Below are 15237 nucleotides of genomic sequence, written 5' to 3'. Positions count from 1 at the left end.
TCAACCAGCTCTTCATTATTAGTAAGAAATCAGGTCAAGAACAGTAAATTCTGCCAGCTTTTTTTTGAAGGGTGAAATTATTATCTTCATCATTATTATTATGGTGTGAAATTATTGGTTCTCTTTGTCTATTCTACATAAGTTTACAATTATCTCTAACTATTGAAAATTGTATTTACCTTTAGCTAAAAGATCTTTAGAGATACAAGATAGTTATGTAAAATGATTCATTAGGGAGACTAGTCTCCCAAAGAATCACAGGGGGGATTGTGAAAGGAAATTCTTGGTTCTCTTTGTCTATTCTGAGTTTACACTTATGAAAAAGGAATACTTTATTCTCTTTGCCTAGTTAGAATTAAAACTTTGGTTAACACTAACTTGCAGAATCTGATGTTCTCGGGGAAACATTGCCCATTGCCATCTGGATATGGGCCCCACCACGCCATCCATTTTCAGGGACAGTTGATTCAATCAAAAGGTAGACAAATGAGAGTTAAATCTGTCTTCACTGTCTACTGAGGTACTTAAGTTAGTATTAACTCAGGATAGACAACAGAGTAAAGAATTCTCTTTCATAATGACAAGCCAAGAAACTATTAGAACAAGTTTGTGTGAGACGTTAAAAAGTTGACTATTATCTTTGAGAAAGTCCAGAAAGACATTTTTGTAAAAATTGAGTTAGTGTGGAGAACAGTATAGCCAAGAAGAAAGAATACTTCTTATCTGTGTGACCTTAGGAAAATCACTCCAAGGTGAGAGGTGGTGCTCTTGTGCTTTTCTTCCCAAGATAACCTCATATACACATCTCTGCTGTGCCCTCTTTTATCTTTTGCCCTTGGCCCACACTTCCTTTAAAAAAATGTGTTTTTTTCTTTTTTTTTATGTATATGTATGTATTATTTCTTCCTCCTCTTGGTCTCCTATTAGAATTAAAAAAAAAAAACTTCTCAAAATTGATACACACAGTTCAGCAAAACAAATTTTCACATTGGCTATATATAAACATACACACACACACACACACACACACACACACACACACATATACTGTGAACCTTAAAACTTCTAAGACCCTAATTCATAAGTTTAAGATTGTGAACCTTAAAATTTCCCAGACCCTACTTCATAACATTGGGTTAAGACCATTCCCCACTTTAAACAATGAAGGAACTTAGATCAGGAATGTGAGAACTCTACTTAGATCAGAAATGTGAAGACCTCTATTCCACCCATACTTAAGCCTGCTTTAGGGGAAAAAAACTTGCTGAACAATGAAAAGTACTTAAACCCATACTTAAGCCATGCCTATTTTAGGACTAATACAAAAAGGGTGGTAAGTACCTATAAAGGTCAAGCAACTTGTGAACTTACAAGGAGCAAAGAGGTGAAAACTTACTCAGAGATTCTAGACTACTCAGGTGTAAATTACTCAAAAGATTAGTCTACTCAGGTGTGAACTAAGAATGGTCTGTCCTTTGAAAAATGTCTACTGTGATTGGTAGATGGGAGAACTTAGGGGAGGTGACATAGGAGAAAATTCCCTTTATAAGGAGAAGAGCAGTCTGTTGAATGGCAGTCTCTGGCTGGAACTCCCTTTGAGGAGGACTCTGGCTGGAACTCCCTCTAACGAGACTGTCTATCCCGGGTCTCTCTCGGGACAGTCAGCTGGGAAGTCTGAATTGCAGCTGGTGCCTCTCTGATCACTAGAATCCTTGCTTGGACAGATCTTGTGGTGAGTGATTAAAGATTGACTGATCTCTCTCTTAAGACTCAGGTCTAGGCCATATTGGCTAAGGCCCTTCATACTTATTCCTCTTTTATTCTTTCTCTCCTTCTTTAATTCCTCATTGTATTAATTAATTAAAATCTCTATAAAACCCAGTTGACTTGGGTATATTTCATAATTGGGAATATTTCCCTGGTGACCACTTTATTTTTAATATAAAAAACATATTTCTGCAGTCACAATTTACTCATCCACTCTTTATCTACTACAATTTAAGTCTTCCACTATATATATATAAATATTCTGTATTTAAAGTCTATCACCTCTTTAGTCCTCTGGACTCAGGGTTATTTTTCTTTATAATGTTGTTGTGTAAATTGTTTCCCAATTCCGTTCACATCTCTCTGCATCAGATCATAAAGGTTTTCTCAGTTTCCTCTGAAAGGTTCCATTTCATCATTTCTTATAAGGTACAATAATATTCCATTCCGTTCAAATTCCACAATTTATTTAGCCATTCCAGGTTTTTAGCCTCACATTTCCAATTGCCTAATAGATATAACAGCTTTACTTATATATTGCACCAGCATTTTGAACTCAAAATATTCAAAATTGAACTAATCATCTTCCCTCAAATAGAACTGTTGTCTCCAAAGTTACAAATGATCTCCAAAGTGACAAATAAGATAATATAATACATGACAATATAACAAATAATATGCTGTTCTCAAGGTTCATTCTCTTTGGCCTTTGTGGCATTTGACATTGGTGTTTGGATATTCCCCTGTGTTTTCATGACAGTGTTCTACCTATTAACCACTCTTCCAGGTCTGGTCTCTTTGTTGATTCATCATTCAGATAATAACCCTTACGGATATCCCTGTGGGCATACCTCAAGGCTTTATTCTGAGCCCTCTTCTCTTTCTATAATCTATTACTTAGTGATATCCTCAGCTCTCAAGAATTTAATTACTATCTCTACGTGGATAACTCCAACTCCCAGATCTACAGATCTGATTCAAGTTTCTCTTCTGAGCTCCAGTCTTATATGTCATAATCTATAAGATGTCTCAGACTCAACATGTCCAAAGTGAGACTTTTAATTTCCCCCAAATCCACCACTTCTGAATGTCTATAATTGTAGAGGTTGCTACAATAGCCCTATTCAGTATCTGCCTCGGCTCCTCATTCTCTTCACAAGACATAGCCAGTCCATTTCCAAGTTCTATGGTTTCTCTCTCCTAAATAACTCTCAAACCCATCCTTTCTGCACTTACTCAGCTACCGCTCTAGTTCAACCCCTTTCTCTTAGACTACTCCATAGAGCTTCCTAATTATATTATAGAGCTTCCCCTATAGCAAGAAGACAATTGTGCCTTAAGTCGACCCTCTCCAACCTCCAACCTACCCTTCACGAAGCTATGAAAGTGGATTTCCTAATGCCTGTGTTTGACCACATCCCATCCCTGCTCAACCAACTCCACTGTCTCTCAGTTATCTAAAGAATCAACTATTTTTTTTGTTGGCATTTAAATATCTTTACAACTTAATCCTTTTCAATTTTGTCTAGACTTCTAAAAAATTATTCTCTTCATACTCTGTAATCTAGGCCCACTTCTGTCTCCCTTTTCCCTTGAAGAGTTCATGGTTTTCTTCAGTCTTGGTTCAAGTGCTGACTTTTATATGAAACCTGTCTTGATTCCTGTCCTCACGCACTCCTCTGTTAGTACATTCTCTCCCAAAGTCACTTTTATTCATGCTATATGTTCTGTGAATATATTTTATGCATGTGTATTATTTCCTCCATTTGAATGTAAGATCTTAGACAGTAAGGATTTTTACTTTTGTCCCTGTATTTCTCAGCACATGGAAAATGCTAAATAAATGTTGACTGATTTCCTTCAAAACAAGTTTCTTCTGGCTTCTTGATGGCATCACCATCCCCCAGTCATGCAGGATTAAAAATTCATAATCATCTCTCATTCCTTTCTCTTCTCTGACCTTACAAATGTTAACATTTTCTAAATTGTATTGGTTCTACATTGAAAAAATTTCTAATATTCCACCTAGTATTCACTCTGGCACCATTCTAGTTTAGGACCATACTACCTTTGATTAGACTTTCTAGTTTAGTCTATTCATCTTGAGTCTAGTTTATTACCTTCAATTTAGAAGTCTAATAACTCATTTATTTTCATCTAAACTCCACCCCATTTCAATATATCCTTAAAGCTAGTGACATGCTAATCTTCCTAAATCACAGCTCTAATTAGGAATTACCATTTCCTTCACCAGTTCCTCATACAGATGAGGAACCGAGGCAAACAGGATGAAGTGACCTACTCTTGAGTTACACAGCTATTAAGTTCCTGAGGCCAGATTTGAATTTGGGAAGATGATTCTTCCTGACTCTAGATCTGGCATGCTATCCACTGGACCACCAAGCTACCCAATTAAGTCTCTGCTCTACTCTAAAATTTTCAATTACTCCCTCTTGTCCCCTGGAGCCCTTACTGCCTTCCCCAAATAAAGTTGAAACTCTTTAACTTATCATTTAAGGCCTTTAATAATCTAGACCTGATCTCTACCTTTCCAATTTTATTTCCCATTCTTTGCTCCTGTTTATGTATCTTACTCTCCATCCAAAGGAGACTAGTCACCATTCATGAATTCCTTCTTGTGCTTTTCCTTTCATACTTGCTCTCTGAATATAAAATGTCCTCCTCCACCATCTGGGCCATACTTGAAATTCACAAATACAAGCCCCTTTCCTGAAGTCCTTCTTGACTCTCCTTCACTGAAGCCAAAAATAAGCCAAAAATAATCACCTTCTCCAATGTTCATCCACTCTTGAGGCACTTGACACACTGCTGTGATTACTGAGAATGATTAATAATAGTTTATCAACAGCATTATCGAGATAGCTATAAAGATTGAGATAAGTATAGATGATGGAGAAGTATGGATAAGAATGGGATGTGTCATCATTGGTATACAGAAGGTGGGCACCTTTTTATGACTCCACGACCCCTTTCCTTCACACCAAATTCTCTCATAGACTATATTCTATTAGAACTATTTGTGCAGGGTTTAGAGTGGGACTCCATTACATCTTCCACAGAGCCTTGTATATAGCGGGCATTTAAATATTTATAGAATTTAACTCATCATCATGAATTTAATTGTTTTGTCTCTTCAGTGGACTGTTACTAGAAATACCGTCACTAATTTCTTAAAGTATTTAATCTGAATATTTACAATAAACAGGTAAGAACCCTCCCCAACACACACACACACACACACACCCCGAGTGCAATTTTAATCTCTAATAGTCTAAAACTGCACTAAGATTTTGGGATGCCAAAGATAGCTCTATCAATATACTAAAAGATAAAACTATCTGTTGATATCAACATAGATATCGATATGCATATATAGGCTTTACTTAGATGTTTCTAATAGGAAGGGAAAGCAGTAGGGGAGGAACCTTTCTATAAAAAAAAATGAAATCAGTTATACTTTCTTGAGGAAATGAACCAGTAAGAAGTTTAAGCAGGATAAAATAGATGAAATTTGAGCAAAGAAAAAGACAAACAGTAATATAATCTTTTACTTCAACAGTATTAAATGAAAAATAAGAGTAAAAAAGCATTCTCTAAAAATAATTAATATAAGTTCACTTTACCAGATGGAAATTTTGAACAATCTCCCTTAAAGTAGTTTTAAAAATAGAGGAACACAATTAAATATACCCTATAACCTTTACTTTCATGGTAATATTATAGCACTTTTATTACATTTAAATGGCCTTTAAAAAAATGAAACAAAATGTACTTCTGACCTTTTCAAAAGGTCAAATAACATGAATTCACTATTTCATTAAAGTACTAAAAGGTATTATGTAGTAACTTTAAGCTAACTTTATAGACAGATACTTCACATACAGATAAGAATAATCAGGAATTGGAGAATTCATTGAAAATGAGTAAAACTAAGATATTACAAAAGTTTGTTCCATTATTTGAAAGAATGAACATCCCAAGCATTTTTAAATGGGCATTTAATTCTAAATTCTGCCACTAACTTCCAATCTACAGAAATTCTCAAAAGTTGACTCTTCTATGTTTGGGAGACACAAGTTTGTTCCTATAATTGTCTGTAAGAAATCACTTTTTTCAGTCAGTTAAATAGACTTTTACTCTGCCCTATTCAATTCTCTTAGTAATATCAGTATTTATAAATAGCCCCTCCAACATCAGCATTTACAATAATAATCCCTCTAACCTTCTGGCTCCTCCTTTCCTTATCTTCCTCATCTCCACTCCTGATACTCCACCTAATTGAAGCAGTTATCCTTTAGATTCACCATCATTCAACAACATTCATGTTCAGTTCTAGATGCCATAGTTTAGGAAAGACATTAATAAGCTGAAGAATGGCCAAAGGAAACCCAAATAAGTAAAGACTTTTAATCCAAGCAAAATAAGACTACATTGAAAGAGAAAGCTCAGAGGGACATGGAAGCCATCTTCAAGGGCTTAAATAACTGTCATGTGGAAAGTGAATTAGACTTGGTCTTCTTGGCCCCACAGAGGAATATTTAATGGCAATGGGTGAAAAATTACACAGGCTCAGACAAGAATTTTGATATAAACCTTCTAACAATTAGTGGAAGCTAAAAGTGGAATGGGATGCCTAGGGAGAAAGGGGTATTTTCTTTTCTCCCAAAAGAGGTTGGATACATATATATATATACACATACATAGGATGTATTGTAGTGATAATTCATTTTTATTTATTAGATTTGATAAGCAAGTAAATTCTTCCTAATTGAAAAAAGAAAATCTTTGATTGTGATACTAGATTCCAAAATTCCCTTCCAGACTATAATTTCTCACCATTCCACTTCTCTCATACTATCATCATCCCTAATTTGTTCTTTGCTGCATAAGAGTAATTGTTGATCTAAAGGTACAAACTAGAGTTATGGCTATGGCCAGAATCCCAGGAAAATACTGTCAGGGAGAACAAAGTTAGGTTTTATGGAGGTGAGGAGTTGTATTAATAAAGAACATTCTATGTGGAAAAGATCTCAGAAGTCATCCAGTTAAATTGATACCATAGTAGGAATTCCCTCTTATATTATCTGCTACAAAGTGTTTATAATCAGACATAATGGAAAATATCAGGAAGATGCAAGACCGATGGTGAGAAAAAAAGGCAGAAGAAATCCAGCGCTTTGCTGATACAAAAAACTACAAACAATTTTTCAATGCCCTCAAGACTGTCTATGGGCCATTAAAACCCACCACCACTCCCTTGCTATCCTCTGACAGTGACACTCTCATAAAAAATAAAAAAGGCATCAGCAACAGGTGGAAAGAACACTTCAGTCAGCTTCTCAACCGACCCTCTTCCGTCGACCAAAGCGCTCTTGACCAGATCCCCCAAAACCGCACCACTGAACAACTTGACGTCCTTCCTTCAATAGAGGAAGTCCAAAAAGCCATTCAACAAATGAGTGCAGGCAAGGCACCTGGTAAAGACGGGATCCCAACCGAGGTGTACAAGGCCTTAAATGGAAAGGCGCTCCAGGCATTCTACATAGTGCTGACCAGCATATGGGAAGAGGAAGACATGCCCCTAGAACTCAGAGATGCCTCCATCGGAGCCCTATACAAGAACAAAAGCGCACGAGCAGCCTGTGACAACTACAGAGGCATCTCACTACTCTCCACTGCTGGAAAGATCCTCACCCATGTTATATTCAACAGACTCCTGTCATCTGTTTCAGAACAGAACCTGCCTGAATCACAATGTGGCTTCTGACCAGATCGTAGCACCATCGGCATGGTCTTCACGGTGAAGCAAATGCAGGAAAAAAATGCCTTGAGCAGAACCTCAGTCTCTACATTGTCTTCATAGACCTGACAAAGGCATTCGACACAGTGAACAGGGATGCATTGTGGGTGATCCTTAGCAAGCTCGGCTGCCCAGCAAAATTCGTCAAACTGATCCAGCTCTTTCATGTCGACATGACAGGGGAAGTCCTATCTGGTGGAGAGACTTCTGATCGCTTCAACATCTCCAATGGCGTGAAACAAGGCTGTGTCCTCGCTCCGGTACTTTTCAACCTATACTTCACCCAAGTATTACGACATGCTGTGATGGATCTAGACCTGGGCGTCTACATCAAATACCGACTGGATGGGCTCACTATTCGACCTTCGCAGCCTGACTGCAAAAACAAAGACAACAGAGAGACTCATCCTGGAAGCTCTCTTCGCAGATGACTGTGCTCTCATGGCCCACCAAGAAAATCATCTCCAAACCATTGTGGACAGGTTCTCCACTGCAACAAAACTGTTTGACCTGACTATCAGCCTCAGCAAAACAGAGGTGCTGTTCCAACCTGCACCAGGGAGGCCAAAGAACCAGCCATGCATTACAATCGATGGCACGCAGCTTTCTAACGTCAACACTTTCAAGTACCTGGGCAACACCATCGTCAACGACGGGTCCCTAGACCATGAGATCAATGCCAGGATCCAAAAGGCCAGCCAGGCACTCGGGCGACTGTGCTCCAAAGTCCTCCAACACAGCGGTATAAGCACTGCGACGAAGCTCAAAGTGTATAACGCAGTGGTCCTCAGCTCGCTCCTGTACAGTTGTGAGACATGGACACTGTACAGGAAGCACATGAAACAGCTGGAGCAATTCCACCCACGCTCCCTCCGGTCAATCATGAGGATCCGATGGCAGGACCGAATCACCAAACAGGAAGTCCTTAATAGAGCCAACTCCACCAGCATCGAAGTCATGGTCCTCAGAACCCAGCTACGATGGTCTGGACACGTCATCCACATGGACCCACAGCGAATACCAAGACAGGTATTCTATGGTGAACTGTCAGCTGGACTCTGGAAACAAGGCCGACCAAAGAAAAGATTCAAGGATCAGCTAAAGTCCAACTTGAAGTGGGCTGGCATTACACCAAAGCAACTAGAACTTGCTGCCTCTGACAGAAGCAGCTGGCGAGCCCACATTAACCATGCTGCCACCACCTTTGAAGATGAACGACTTCGACGTCTTGCCGCTGCGCATGAACGCCAACACCAGGCCACACCCACACCTCCCATAACAACTGGCGTCCCATGCCCCGTGTGCCACAAACTCTGCACCTCTGCCTTTGGACTCCAAAGCCACTTGAGGGTACATCAATAAATGATAATGAACAAAGACAATTGTCATTCTCGGTCACCGGGAGACTACCACTACTACTACTAATGGAAAATATTAATTCAATTGTTTCTGCTAGTCTTCACTGTTCAAAATTTTTCTATAAAACTGAAAGTGGTAGGCAAAACAATCTTTCCACAAATTTTCCATGTTTAGATATTTTTAAAATGAGTCAAAATACATTTAAATTAATAATTTGTTCCTTAAATTTCCAGGCTGGTATGCAGAAAAATTGGTGATAGATGGTATAGGAATGTAATGGGATTGTTTTTTCTACCATAAAAAATTACAACAATGAAGAATTTAGAGAAGCTTCAGAGAACACAACTGAATGCAGATTGAAATAGAACCAGGAAAACAATATACAAACCGACAACAAAAAAATCAGAAAGAACAATAAAATCAAATTCAATGCCTTATAATTAAGCTTGAGCAAGTTTCCTCTTTTCTCAAGCAGAGATAAGAAAATGCATTTCTCTCCCTTCTCTGCAAAAGTGAAGAGGGCCTATGCCTGCAGAATACTGCATATTCTGTCAGAAACAGATGATGCCTTGGTTGGCTTTGCTATACTGATTGTCTCTATCTCTCTCTCTGTCTGTCTGTCTCAACTAGTTTTTGTTCATGTGAAATAATTATTTATTTATATAGGCACCATGGGAGATGGATAAAAAGCCTACAACTTAGCAGGGCAAAGAACATAGACACAAATAACCTTACTGCAAACAATGTACAGCAAGTGCCAGGAAACAGGTAGGAACAAAGAGCTACCTGGGTCCTGGGGAAGAAGAGATTTCTTCCTGAGGGAGCCAGTGCTGGAGGATGTGATATTGGAGCTGGACAGCAAACTACATTGTGATTCAGCTTTCAATTCCTAAAATTAGCATAAAGGCATAACCTTTACAGGGATCCTTTTAGATAATAGAACTAGATAAAAGAGCTATCATTACTAAAATAACTATAATTTTTATTTGTTATTTTAAATTATTTATTTTAAATTATTATTTTTATAAAACTGTGAGGTTGGTAACACAGTGTATGTATAGCATACCATTTGATCTTTACAATAATCCTGAGAGGTATGTGCTGCTATTATTATTATTATCATTATCTCAATTTTTCTCAATTATCTCATCTATTATCTCAAGTTGAAACTGAAGAAAGAAACTAAGGTTCAAAGAGTCTGACTTGCCTAAAACTACTCAATATAGGAGGCAGTATTCAAATTCAGCTTTCCCTGACTTTAAGTCCAGTATTCTATCCACTCTCAGCCCTTGTATAAACTTGTCTAAACTGTTACTGACAAGTATCCAAGCAGAAAACCACAAAATCTTAGAAATGGAGATCTCAAAAACCTTCAGGCAAGAATCCCTATTACAATAGGTTTATGACAAATGCACATAAACATATACAATGACTACCACATATTTTAGCCTTAATAAATGTTTAAGAAGGAGGCAAGTATCTAAGTCAGAAAGTCCTAATTAGCATGGGCTGTGAGGGCTAATCGCATCACATATCTTGACTTGCTTATTTAGCGGGTTTTAAAATGGGAGGCAGGTTGCACAGCCTCAGCCTCACTCTCTCTTCCAAGTCACTGAAGTTCAATAGCATGACAAAAGTCAGAACAACTGGAGCTGGTCTAGGATGCAGTGGATGACCTTGGCATCTTCAGTGTCTGACCAAGCTCTAAAAGCTCCACAGCCGCCACCTTTATGGCTGTTGGAAAAAACTGTTCTCATCTGCCCCTTCCACTTGGTGAAGCCTTTGCATGCCTGGAGTGGACATCCCCTCAGGCATCAAGAGGCCCTGTCAGTGACCCTCAGCCTGGTTTAGCCCATTTGCTGAGAAGATTTCACTGGGATGTGGTTGTTGCACATGCTACAGCTTCTTGGAATCACAGGTGAGAGCTTGGTGGCAAGGCAGACACCAAAGAAAGAAAACCAACCTGAAAAAAAGCCCTCACACCACAGGTGTGTATTAGTCTTTCCTGAAGACCCCATACAATCTAGCACACATAAACTGGAATGATACAGTGTAGATTAGAAGGGAAAGTATGCTGTAAAAAAAATTCCTCACAGTGTTCCTTTTAGCAAGAGCAGGTGAAAAGGGTACCCTGAATGGGAATTATATTATTTTATACCTCACTTCTGTAGAATGATAAACAGTATAAAGACATGTTCGTACTAGGTCTTCACAACTATAATACAATAATAATAATAGCATTTATAGTAGTTTAAAGTTCCAAAGTCCTTTACACAACTATTTCATTGGATTTACCTAAGAGGTGGATACAATTATTGAGATTCTCTATGAGCCAGAGTACTGGATTTGGAGTCGGGGAAAATAGAACTCAAGTCTTTCTATGATTAGAACTCAGGTCTCCCTAATTACAAATACAGCTGTGCCAGAATAAAGTGAAATATTTGTCAAGGGCTTAGCTCGGTGCCTGGCACATAGCAGGTGCTTAATAAATGCTTATTCCCTTTCCAGCTGTTCAGTAATCTTTTTGAGAGCTTGTTATTTAGTCCATTTCAGTAGATGTCCATCTCTTCTTCTATTACCTTTTGGGGGGGCTTTTGTTATTTTTGTTGGGTTTGGGGTGGTTTCTTGGTAAAGATAACTGTTTGTCATTTCCTTCTTCAGCCGATTTTACAGAGGAGGAAACTGAGGAAAACAGGGTTAAATGACTTGCTCTGAGTCACATAGATGGCAAATGTGAGGCTGGATTTGAATTTAGGTCATATTAACCCCAAGCCCTTGGCTCCATACACTACCCTCTAGCCTAGCATGTTGTCTATAACGCTTATTTAATAATGATGATTATTCCCATTTAATGGATGAAGAAATTAAGTCACAGAGTAGATTGCTTGACTCGTGTGGGGCAAAAGGTTATCCAGACGATAGGTCCAGGGCTCTATTTGCGGCTACAAGTGTTTTTTTCCTGTTTGAAAATCAGCAGAATCGAAACTAAGGGAAAAACCTCCCCAGAGTGGGCAGAGAAAGGCAGAGGCGGTTCCGCCCCTTAGGAACTTTCGCCAACTCTGACGTCATCGCACCTACCCAGCGTCCGGGCGCGCGCCTGGCGCGGCTCAATTCTAACCTTGCTGCTCCCTCCCGGTTCACAGAATGAAGTGGGTGTTGGACCTCGACTACCTAGCATGGTCAAGTCACCAAAGTGAACTCCCTGACTCTTTAACACCTTCCGCACAAGTTCGGGAGACCTCCTCTCCCCTGCACCCCACTTCAGCCCCGCCCCGTCTTATTTCCCCTCCACGTGCCCCGGCGGCGTTTCCTATGGAGGTGGGTACCTGAGCTGAAATGAATCCCTCGTAAATAGTTTTCTCCCGGTTCTGGGGAAGGAGAAGCGGGCATTGCCGCAGCAAGGCTGCCTCAGCTGTTGCCATGCCTGGCAGGCTCAGTTCGCGATTTCTCGGCGCGGACCGGACGTTTTGAATTGGGCTTTTCGCGCCCCCGCGCACGCGCAGTAGCAACACCACTGCGTGCCCAGGTTCTTTCTTGGTGGGGATCCTGGAGTAGGCGACCTTGAGTCTTGGCGATTAGAGTTTGCCCACCTTATTACTCAAACCTACTTGTAGTCAATCCTGTCAAGAAGGGCTGCTTGGAGCTAAGAATGAGAAGCATCAGACTCACCCCGGGCTACTTCTTGAGTTGGGTGGGAGAAGGCTGGTGATCTCATCCTCTCCCATACATTCAATAATCATACCACTAACTCCCATAACTATATATCCAGCCCAGTTTTCACCCTTAACTAAGCTTTAAAGTAATAGTGTGAAACTTATATAGAAATGAGGAGCCACTAAAAGGTGTATAAAGTACTCTGTACTCGAATAGTGAATTAGAAAATTACATGCTAACATTATGATTTTTTGTAATTTTACTTATTTTGATAAATATGTTGCTAATTATATTAGCTTGGTTGTGGCAACATACTCTGCCGTGCAATAATTACGGATGGAATAGGGTGTAGGTTGCTGAACTGGAAGTCGGAAATGTTTTTGGCTCCGTATCCCAACACAAACATTTGCTAGAGATTTGACCTGGACAAATTACTTACCCTCTCAGTTTTCTCCCCTGTAAAATGGAGAAATTGGGCTCGATGGGCCCTAACATCATTTCTAGCCCTCAATCTATGATCTCCAACTCTTCTTACAGATTGTCTCTTAGGCTTGACCAGTGGAAAAAAACAACAACTTTGATTCCAAAATCGGAGAAATTGAGTTCAAATCCCACTTCTGGCAGTTACTACCTTCATGATGTTAGAGAAGTCAATTAACTTTTTTTTTATTCCTTTATTGAAGTAATGTGATTTTTATTTCTACTATGTTTAGAGTTTTTTCAAATATTGACATAACCTTGAATTTCTAGTATAAATCTGGTCTCAGCATATAATATTTTTATTATTTTGTTATATATTCTTTGCTAATATAGTATTTAATATTTTTCTAACAAAATAAGATAACAGGTAAAGGTCTGTGCAATTTTTAATGTGCTATATAAATCCTATTATCATTATCGTCATATAGTTTTCTTTATTTGCTTCATCTCTATATATTTGTATTATTTTCTTTATCTACTTCATCTCTAGTTTTACGGTAGAAAGAAGTTAGGAGGATCTCTTTTTCTGTTTTTTTAAAAAGCAGTTCATGTAATGCTGAAATTAATTCTTCCTTGAATATTTGATAATATTCATTAGTAAATCCATCTGGTTCTTTTCTTTGGGAATTCATTTGTGATTTATTCAATTTATTTTCCTGGTACTGGGTTATCAAAATTTTCTATCTCTTGTTCTGTTGAGGTATTTTATATTTTTTTAAATGGAAGATACTTCCTTTTCACAACAGTTTAGTTGTCTAAAGGTACAGAAAAAAAAAACCTACTCAAAAAGAAAAATCAGCCTAAAAAAGCCTCTCAGATCAAATGTTGATGAGAGACATAGGCTATTCCCAGGGCCAGAAAGAGAACTGCTCCTCAGATGAATATAATGGGAGGACTTGTTTAAAGACAGATGCCAATGACTGAGATAACAAAGAATGTAGGACACTTGATCCATGCGCTCTTTTGCATATGACTGCTTAATTATTGTCCCTAAGAAATAGTAATGATAATAACAACTAACATTTATGTAGCATTTCCTATGTACCAGGCAATGTACTAATTGCTTTACAATTATTATATTATTTGGTTTTCACAACAGCATTGGGAATTAGGTGCTTATTATTATCCCCATTTTATAGATGAAGAAATTGAGTTTAAGTGACTTGCCCAGGGTGGTTGTTCCTCTTTCATTTTCAAGAGAACTAATGACAGTGGCCAGTCCTGTGTATAACTTGAGAGGTGATATTTCTCAAGGTTCATAATTATTTTCTATTACCTTGTATGGTTTAAAAAGGAGGAAAAAAAAGGAGTAAAGAACTTTGTTTTTCATCTGTTTTGCTGTGAATTTTGATTATTGGGGGAAAGGCTTTGCTTTACAAAAAAAAAAAAAACAGAATCCTATTGAATGAGGAACTAGTTGGGTTTGTCTTCATTGTCTGGAATGCCAAATTGAGGAGTTTTATAGACCTCTAGCTTGTGGTTGAACTGATATATTGTTGTTGTATTTTAATTTTACATTATTAAGAGCTTTATCAATTTCTTAGCATTTAAGATAGCTATGAACTAAAAATAACTTGCCACTGATTCATTGGCTCAAGAGCAGAAGAGTAGCAACTTTGCTTAGCAGGAAAATATTTAAGAGAACAGAAAAATGTTTTTTTGTCAATTGCCTCAGGAATGTAGATTTCTTTACTTGTACCTTTTTGCACTGGTGGGAGAGAGTGGTCCAGGTTTATATGGAGATTGTGATGTTTTGATTATTCCCACATTTGCCTTATATTGAGTAGATATTATGCTTTCCTTTTGCCCCACTGTTTAGTAATTATTTTATGTTTGAGTCATTACAGATACAGTGAATAATTGATTTTATGTAAGGAGTCATACAGATAGAGGCTCTTCTCTGACTCCTCATATCATAGTTAACTATAGAAGAACTTAAGATATAGGTGGACTCATTCTACTACCGTTAACTAGGAGAGTTTAAGCTATAACATCATGTCCTACTCTAATTTGGGAACTCCAGACCTCCTGTATGAGTACAAGTTTAACAATTAAACCATCCTTAAGGGGAAAGGGAAGTTGCATACCTCACCAAAGCCAGCCTATATGTTTAAATATTCATCAGATTTGGAGTTCAGTAAATTTTCTAATTTTAT

The 15237-nt window shown here is 38.2% G+C and overlaps 1 protein-coding gene across 2 annotated transcripts in view; it reads right to left on the bottom strand.

Moving 5' to 3' along the window:
* The window catches only part of FANCL (FA complementation group L), an 85713-nt gene extending 73255 nt beyond the window's left edge, over positions 1 to 12458 (bottom strand). The window contains exon 1 of one of the 2 annotated variants that reach the window (XM_056813989.1): positions 12274 to 12458. In XM_056813989.1, the coding sequence (XP_056669967.1) occupies positions 12274 to 12369 (96 nt within the window). In that variant the 5' untranslated portion in view covers positions 12370 to 12458. The remainder of the gene's footprint in view (positions 1 to 12273) is intronic. The other variant, XM_001382120.5, reaches the window with a different exon arrangement.
* Positions 12459 to 15237: the final 2779 nt, after the last annotated feature.

Source organism: Monodelphis domestica, chromosome 1 (genome assembly GCF_027887165.1).
Source record: "Monodelphis domestica isolate mMonDom1 chromosome 1, mMonDom1.pri, whole genome shotgun sequence".
NCBI lineage: Eukaryota > Metazoa > Chordata > Mammalia > Didelphimorphia > Didelphidae > Monodelphis > Monodelphis domestica.
This window is presented reverse-complemented; position numbering and strand designations above follow the sequence as displayed.